Source organism: Miscanthus floridulus, chromosome 14, assembly GCF_019320115.1.
Source record: "Miscanthus floridulus cultivar M001 chromosome 14, ASM1932011v1, whole genome shotgun sequence".
Lineage (NCBI taxonomy): Eukaryota > Viridiplantae > Streptophyta > Magnoliopsida > Poales > Poaceae > Miscanthus > Miscanthus floridulus.
This window is the reverse complement of record NC_089593.1, coordinates 19,831,567-19,840,843: the sequence shown is the minus strand read 5'-3', so window position 1 is coordinate 19,840,843 and position 9,277 is coordinate 19,831,567. Positions and strand designations below refer to the sequence as shown.

General features: G+C 48.9%; 1 protein-coding gene across 1 annotated transcript; it reads right to left on the bottom strand.

The window, feature by feature from the left end:
- Positions 1-2,644: 2,644 nt before the first annotated feature.
- Positions 2,645-3,299, bottom strand: LOC136504132 (uncharacterized). Its single transcript, XM_066498998.1, has one exon. The coding sequence runs from the start codon at positions 3,297-3,299 to the stop codon at positions 2,778-2,780; it is 522 nt and encodes a 173-aa protein (XP_066355095.1). The 3' UTR covers positions 2,645-2,777.
- Between the last annotated feature and the right edge of the window lie 5,978 nt (positions 3,300-9,277).

Here is a 9,277-nt window from a genome sequence, read left to right as displayed (position 1 = left end):
CCTTGTTCTTGGATTTGGAACCGTTTCAGTTTCCTTGGACAAATCATCCGTGCCAGTTTTCAAACCGACCAAGCTGGTCTCTGCGGCATAGCTATTGTACTTATGTCTTTGCCCCCCGAGGGTGTTGAAGTCTTCGACGTAGCATCAGGGGTCTTCTCCACTAGCTTTTGCTTGCCTTTCTTCAGAAGTTTAAACCTTTCTTCTCCAATGATCTCATTCTTGCCTTTAGTTGATTTAGCTTGATTAATATGTTTATTTTGCAGTTCAAAGGCATTGGTTGGGAAGGGACCATTATCAATTTGCATACCACTAGTAAGCAATCGTGCTTCATTGTATTTGCCTAACAAAAAACATTGCAATTATTGGTTGTATGAGACTGAGGTATGACATTTCTCTTCGGTCTAGGATTTCTAAATTGGCATGATTTTAATCTTAGTGTAGGTTCCTTGGCATTGGATCTGATAGGTGCCTTGTGTGGTGTATCCCAGCTATAGTAGTCAATTTCCACCTAACCGGGTCTTCCATCTCCAGTTCTCTCATTGTCTCTTGGATTGCTTCCCACAAATAAAAAATTCCCCTCTCTCCGGCCTTGTTTGCTTGAGCTTATTAGCCAGAATCAGCCCTACTTTTCAGCCATAGAAACAATGTTTTTCTCTCACAACAAATCAGCCATAGCAGCAATAAGTCCTGCCGAACAGGGCCGTTGGGAAAGGACTGGTGCAATGTGCTCAACCCATTTGTTTTGTGTCAACGCTTTCTCATCGGTTGTCTCCTTTCTTATGGCCTTTTTATAAAGAGTGGGTGCAATGTTTTTGTTGTGTTTCCATTGAGCCAACTTCAAAGCTAGAACAATGCATTTTCCATTCCCGATGGTGATGACAATAGAGGCGTTGAACAGATCATGGCATGAGTTGTTACAAGGGACGTCCAATATATTCCAGATTATATCCTTACTCGTCCATTGGAACCATAACCAACGGAGCCTTAAAATGAGGGTGTAGTGTGATGTTTCTAGAAGCTGAGCCTTTTAAAAAAAAAGAACTAGCAGCTGACCCTTCAATCCAATTGGAGTACCAAAGTTGTGCCATGTCTCCCGAGTGCAATAAGCCAATAACTCTTAATTTGCATCTTAGTACAATAAACTTTTTCATGAAAAATGATTGTAGTTTCTTCTTGGAGAAACAATTGATCCATTTAATAGATGGCTAAGCGATACATAGGTCCGATCACGCATAACAAATAGAGTTGGCAGCACACTTGTTTTATTTAGGAACAAGTGCATTTTATTCCCTCAACTGTTGCCTTTATCTAATTTTGATCCCAACTACAATATCAGGTAACTTTGGTACCCCAACTGCAACTATTAAAACCGTTCAATTTTGATACCTGAAACCGCTTACCTTCCCCTCTCTTTCTCTGCCATACCATAACCCACCTCACTCTTGCCACAATGGACCTATGGTGCTGCCCTTAGCCATGAACCATGCGAGGATGTTGTTGCTGCTCATCTTCTTTGAGCCTAGAGTTTTGGTTCAACTCAGCAGGCAGCGACGGTCCATTGAAAGCCCAACCGCCCCACACAAATGATGCCTAATGGTCTCTTCCCCGATCAACATCTACACATTGGGAATTCTCCGATAATCTATCCTCGTATCCCAACCCTGGTCGGCGAGCACCGAGGGCTGACATGCTAAGGCATTAGGCAAGCCGCCGCCAGCCACCCACCGGATGTCAGAATGTTGAATCCTGGAGGCCTGGTGCCCGAGCAGCCGAGCGCGAGGAGCAGCTGAGCCGGTGCCTCGTCCCTCAATGGTCCCGTGGCCATGTAGCTGGCTAGCAGCCACACGAGCGTGCGGTCCCGTGGAGCGATTAGGAAGGCCCGCAACATGCTGGCGACCAATTGGAGTTGCACCTTTGTGAGCGGCGATGGAGAGAGGAAAGGAGGAGTGTGAACTAGAGCAACCCGGTGCTGGGGCCAGGCGTGGCCACGGACAAAGTCAGCAGCAGAGTAGTGGCAGCAGCTGGATTCGGTCAAGGCCGAGGTACAAGCATAGGTGTGTCTAGGATCGCCATAATTTTTATGGTTGTAGCTTTTTTGTCATAATTGTGTGATCGTAGCATGTGAATGCGGTGCGATTTGATTCACAAGCCTTTTGATTTATTTTCTTATTAGGACTCGTCTCACCTATATTTTTTTCCTGGCTCCTCTGCTGTGCAAAGCTAACCCTAAATTTCCGTTCCTGGCAATCTTGCACAAAACCCCCTGCATATATATTACTAGTGTCTAGTGGGTGTGAGCCACCTGCTGAGAACAACTCAAAACCAGGTTGAGAGGTAAAAAATGAATAGTTTTGATAGTTGGGGTGCAGAAGTTACAAGTTCTATGGCTGGGAGTCGTTAAAATTAGGCAAAGGCAATAATTGTAGCAAAAATGGTGTTCCTTTTATTGATAAGGACAACACACTTGTTATTAGGGTATCAACCACTGTTATAGCTAGCTGCTTGACATAATATTTTGTTGGCGATTCTAGGCGGCAGCCGGCGATGACTGAGAGCAAGAACCAGTGTGGTTTGAGCCAAAACCATAGCAAATGAAAATTTTGGGCCCGGTCGTCTGTCACTACCAGACAATGATGGTGTATATACAAGCCGGTAGTGATTTTACTACTACCTGATTTTAATACAAATTGGTGATGTACTTAGAGGGGGTCTTCTCTCACTATTATATATAGTTTAGTGTATAGGTTGTTTCTCGATCGACGTCTCTCCAAACTCGATCAGTACCTCTGAAAGTAGTTCCCCATGGCTTCGAAGCCTCTGCTGGAGAAGCAAAGCCTCGCCGAAGAATTCCCAGCTGAGCGTCCAAGGAAAAGGAACCTTCTGCTGCTGCGGGGCGTGAAGAGCCTCCTGGAGCTGTAGTAGCCGGAGTAGGGGTACGACGACGACAGCCTGCCGCTCGCCGCCACCGGCACCGCATTGCTCACCGACCGCAGCGGCAGCAGGCAGTTAGCCAGCAGGGCGTGCCCGGTGGCGTCGTCGTCGGCACTGGCAGCAGGACTGCGGCCGCGGTTGTTGTGTTGGTGGTCGTCGTCGCGGCCGTCCAGGAGTGCGATGTCGAGCTCGAACAGCTCGTCCTCGTCGACAACGACATCGGCAATGGTCTTCGTCGTCGTCACCTTTGCCTTGTGGTCGTGGTCACCATTGCTGCCCGGCAGCGCCGGCGGCGGCGTCGCGCTCCAGCCGCTGGTGGTGGTCGTGGTGGTGACGACGGCGGCCTTCGCTACCATGGCTGTGGCCATGTCGTCGTGATCGTGCGTTGTTGCCAAGCTGGATTAGTGACCTAGCTAGCTCGATCGATGAAGGTATTAGCAAGCCGTGCCGTGCAGGGTAATATATATATAGGATGCTTACCTTGCTTGCACGTACGTGTGTGGGCATGCGCGTGTGATGACATGAGTGGGTGGGTGAGTTTGTTCTACTGTCTTTTTGGTAGAGATGGTTGGAAAGTGTCGCGGTGGATACGTGCGCGCCCAAGTTAGGTGACGATTTTTGCTGACCCGGTAGAGTAGCTAGCTAGGCTACCTACTTCCAAACTGTTAGTAGTGTGTACTATTTTCTAGGAATTGCTGCTCTACGTTGAAACCCTCAGGTTTGGGCTAGATCAAGCACAACTGGAACGAGGTTCTTTGACGAGGGCCGGATACGCTCGGCAAAGAAGTCTTTGCCCTCAGCAAAGGCTTTGCCGAGAGTTGCTCTCGGCAAAGGCCAGTCGGCACAGTACCTCACGGCGAAGGCTACTTTGCCGAGAGCCGCATCTCGGGCTCTCGGCAAAGGATTTGCCGAGGGTTAGCCGGCCGTCGGCAAAAATTTTCGCCGTGACGGCAAGCTCTCGGCAAAGAATTTCTGAATTTTTTTTTCCAAAAAACTTTGCCGAACGTCTGTCAGAAGAGCTCTCGACAAATAATATTGACAATTTTTTTTAGACATTTTTTTGCCGAGAGCTATGGCTCAGCTCTCGGCAAAGGCTTCCTCTTTGCCGAGCGCTATGGTCATGCGCTCGGCAAAGCTGGGATTCTGTGTGTTCCAGAATTCCCAGCTTTGCCGAGGGCATGACCATAGCCCTCGGCAAAGCCACAGCCAGTTTTAATTTTTTTTTTGTTTTTTGCATTTCCAGTCAACAAGTAAACATATATATATGACATCCACATCACAATAAGCACATCCACATATCAATAACCACATCCACATCACATAATTCACATCCACATCACATAGAAGTCTCGAAGCCACAAACAAATCTCGACACATAGACAACCACAAGTGTAAAGTTCGACAAGCAACATAAACAAGAGGCATAGGAGGCGCCAAACTAGTCACGGCGACGGTCCGGGCTGAGAAGGCGCCGCATGCGATCCTGGGGAGTTGAGGAGGAGAAGGTTAGGGTCGTTCGACACCGCCGACTGACGCTACACAAACAAAGAAGATACAGAACGTGTTAGACAACATAAATAGATAACCAAGCACTACATGTACTTTTTACCACCACGACCACACCACCACCAACCACGCGACACCACCACCACGACCACACCACCACCACCACGCCACCACCACACTACTACTACCACCACCAACAAGCACACCACCACCACCACGCCACCACCACCACCACCACGCCACCACCACGCCACCACTACTACCACCAACAACAACCACACCACCACGCCACCACCTCCACCAACCACGTAGCCACCACCACCACCACGCCACCACCACCACCAACCACGCCGCCACCACCACCCACCACCATCACCACTAGCACTAGGTTTCACTAGGTTTGACATTTAGAGAAACTAAAACATTTGTCATACTCACCGGAGTAGAATCAAGCTGAGGTGGAGGTGTAGCCTGTAGCTGACTGAGCAGGAACTGTGGGACCGTTCCACCTTGGGTCATCGCAAGACCCCGCACGTAGGAGAGCACCTCTGCCATCTGCCGCTGATCCTGCTCCTGCTTGGCCTCTAAAGCTGCTAGCCTCTGCCGCTCGAGCTCCCACTCAGCCTCCAAAGCTGCCAGCCTCTGCCATTGCTGCTCCCGCTCGGCCTCCATCGCCTGCAGCTGTGCCTGCAACATTTGACGCCAATGTTTCAAGATTGCGGAGCTGAGGTATGTAAAAGTCAAAGAACTAGGAATGGAAGAGAACACTTACCTGGAGTGTCGACACCACGGTCGGACGCTGGCGTATGGCCGGCATTGAGCTCATGCTCGCTGTTCGGATCTGGTGCAGCGGAGGAACAGAGGTCGTGTCGAGGACACCGTCGCCAAGCTAGAACCGCCTGTGCTTCTTGCCTTGCCCCACCCTCATCACGAGCTCTAGATCAAGCCGCTCCTCGGTGGTCAGGTCATAGTCTGGCCCGTGGACTGACCTTGCCATCTCTATGTACGCAGAGATACGAGGGGCAATGCTGGCGTTGGTGAACAACTCGGCAGGGACTTCCGGGGTCCAGTCGGTGGCGGCCGTCGCCTTGCCCAAGTGGAACAAGGCATATGCCTTGAGGTGACCACAAGGGCGGCCACCATGTGACACCGACTACGAGAAAGACAATAACATTGTTAGAGTTGTTGCAGAATTGAGTGTTAGGTTAGAGAAATGGTTTCGCCTTACCCAAGCTTCTGAGAATTCGGAGAGGTTGCGGCTGCCTTGATAGTGTGGTACTCCTTGCATCAGCAAACGGCGCTCGCGTGCTTCATCATGCTCCTTCTTCCAGTCCTAGCTGAGCCACATATCCACAATCCTCTCCCAGGCATCCGGATGCCGATTGCACCAGTTTGGAATCACCTACAGGCCATCAAGCAAACGATATATCAGAAGATCAAATTAAGGAAACTTAATCTCAGAAGAAATCAATAGTAATGTTCTGTATTTACCGCAAGGTACTCCTCCTTGGTCAGCACCACCTGTCTTGCCTCGTCCTTTTTGATGCTACACCCTTTGACCTTCGCGTAGTGCCAAATGTGTGCCTGATGACGCGCGTCGTGAATCATGTCTATGACGTGCTTCTTACAAGAAGCGACCGCCACCTGGTACACCCTGTGCTCCTTGCCCTCCTCGATTCTAAAGAAATCCTGCATAAAGGCGCGAGGTATCAATTACTTATTAGAAGAATGCCCAATGAATACGATGAATATGTGGCTAAAAGAATACAATGTGTGCCTGAAAGACTTACCGATAGGTCTCTGACGACCCGCTCCGCCTTGTTCCTGTATCTGTGGCCACTATGATCCATGGCATCGGTGGCCAATTCGTAGTGGTCAAACTAAGTGGCTGGCTCAAACATGTCTGGGCTCACCTCCACCAGGCCAGGGTAGTGCTCCCTGCACAGACCTCCTAAGATGCCATTCACTTTGCATGCCTTGGCTCCAGTCTCCACAAGTTTCCAGTTCCTGCACAAGTGATTACAAAAAGTATTAGTTTGTATTTTGATTTTCAACATTTCAAATGAAGAAGTTTCGAGCACATCTTAAGTTACTTACCTATCCCCATAGGGTGTGATCAGCGGGCGGGCCGCTTCAGGTATTGGTCGACGCGGGAGCTTCGCGGGACCATGCAAGTACACCGTCGACACACCAGAGGAAGTGGATCCCCCTGCAGTCGCCTCGTCCCCTGCAGTCGCCTCGTCCCCTGAGGTGGAGGAGGACCCCCCTGCATCCGCATGCTCCATCGCGGCAGAAGGCTCCTCCATGGCCGTAGGCTCCTCCATGGCCGGAGGGGTAGTCGGCTGCGTCCTGCACGGACGCCTGCGGCTCCTCCTCCTCGGCACTAGCTCCAGAGGCTGAACCGACGCCTCCGGCTCCTCCTGGCTAGCGTAAAGAGACTGGACGGACCTCCTGGGTGGCATCTCCTACATTAAAAAAGAATAAAACAATTAGCATATATAAACGATACATAATTAGAAAGAGATGCAAAATGAAGATAATTACATGCAAAATGAATATAATTACAAAAATAGATAATATTACATGTATTAGAAATGATCTCCACGATCGGGATTAGCTGGATTGTACATATCGTCATCGCTATCAACCATGTCCAAATCTTCATCCACCTCCTCCTCATCACTATCAACACCTAAGTGTAATCGGTCAAGGAACACTATGTCCTTTGGATTTTCCACCTCATCTCCAGAGTCCTCGTCCACAACCCTTTCGATGTCTGTCTCCATTTCGACTAGCCCGGTTAAGTCTATCTCAAAGCTCCCTTGTAGCCCCTCTTCGTGTTGATAGAACTCTCCGTCATGTGTTTCTGGGTTCAAGTTGTAATCTTCATCGTTTGGGAGAGGTAGTCTACCGTGCGGCGATATTGTGTGAACAACATACCAACCCTTAAGGTTTTCCTCGGTTTGGCAAGCATATGGACTATAATAGACTTGCTTGGCTTGTGTGGCCACAATCCATACATCATCACCTTCATAGATAGAATCCTCTCGAGTCTCGACTAGCCCAAGATGAGGGTACTGTCTCGATACCTCAGGATCAAACCACCGGCATTTGAATATGATAGGACTAAAAGGTTCAGCTCCATGAAACTAGAGTTTGTATATTTCTTCAAGTATCCCATAATAGTCCTTGCCATCAGTTCCGGGCGTCATAACTCTGGTATTTGTGGTCCTTCGATGCGGCCGACTCCGCTCGTAGCTTGTTGTGTGAAAGCGATACCCATTGATGTCATAAACATTACATGACATGACCCTAAAGTTGAAGCCATCGGCAACCTACCACAATTCAGCACTTATAGACGCATCCCTGTAGCACTACAAAGTCAGGCTAGAGCGTTATGTTATTCACACAAACGACCAACTTGAAATCAAGAAACAAGGGGGAAGTTGGACGGTACCTTCTTTTGGAACCAAGAAATGAAATCTTGCTCCTTAAGAATGGTATCAACTTCATGAGGGCGAGGTCGCCTTGATTGATGCCAGAATAGATTAACAAATTCCCTGTGTAGACAAGAAACATGATGGGGTTGGATGCAGAATAGTGATGGTGTAAGTAACAAGTTCGTTGAGAACTTACTCGATATACGGCGCCACTTCATCTAGGTTGGCCAACAAATATAGCATGATACTGTGCCACTCTTCATTGCTCAAGGTCTTTGGGCTCAATGCACTCGCTCTTCCAAGTGACCCTTTCAAAAGGCTGAGGGTAGATTTATTTTCGTCCTCATTGTAACGAGCCGGTCGATTATGCACGCTAGGAAGGTTGCCCTTATAGTATGTTGTTGTGAAGTTTGACACCTCCTCGTTAATGAACGCCTCTGCCATGGAAGCCTCAATTCTGGCTTTATTTCCACATTTCTTGCGAATAGTCTTTAGACATCTCTCGATTGGATAGCACCAGCGGTTCTGTACGGCCCCCCCATTCGTGCCTCGTACGGGAGGTGCACAATCAAATGCTGTATCGACAGGAAGAAGCCGGGTGGAAATATCTTCTCTAACTTATAGATCAACTCAGGGGCTCTTTTTTCCAAGTCAGCCACCATGTTTTGAGATAACTCCTTAGCACAAAGCTGGCGGAAGAAATAGCTCAACTCTGCCAGCATGACCCAGACATGCTCAGGGATGAAGCCTCGAACCATCGATGGAAGAAGGCGCTCAATCCATATGTGGAAGTCGTGACTCTTCATCCCTAAGACTCAGCCAGTAGATGGGTTGGCCCCCCTCTTAAGATTCGCTGCAAACCCATAAGGAAACATTAAGTCCTTGATCCATTAGACTACAACCGTCCAGTGCTTCTTTTCCAAGACGTAATCGCCCCTAGGCCTTCTCCATGTCTTGCCGGCTCTTGGTAGTCACATCTCTAGGTGTGGTCTATCGCATAGCCTTGCTAGGTCCGCTCTAGCCTTAGGGTTGTCCTTTGACTTGTTAGTGTCCATGAGTGTTGCCCAGAGAGCTTCAACGACATTCTTCTCGGTGTGCATTACATCAATGTTATGTGGCAGGGCCAGGTGCTTAAAATAGGGAAGCCTCTCCAAGCCCGACTTATGAGTCCACATATGTTGAACACCATACCCCACGAAACCAACTCCGTCTTCCTTGGTGACAAGACCATCTATCTGAGCAAGAACCTCGGTGCCAGTCATCTTCTGCGGTTCAGGGTCTGTCACTACGACACCTTTCGTAAAGTTCTTAATGTCTCATCTGAATGCATGGTCAAGATGGAGGAATTGTCGATGTTTGTCGAACGAGGAAAACTTGCCACCACTCTTCAACCTAATGAA

Coding starts and splice junctions, on each gene's coding strand:
- LOC136504132 (XM_066498998.1), bottom strand. CDS start 3,299: ATGGCCACAGCCATGGTAGCGAAGGCCGCCGTCGTCACCACCACGACC.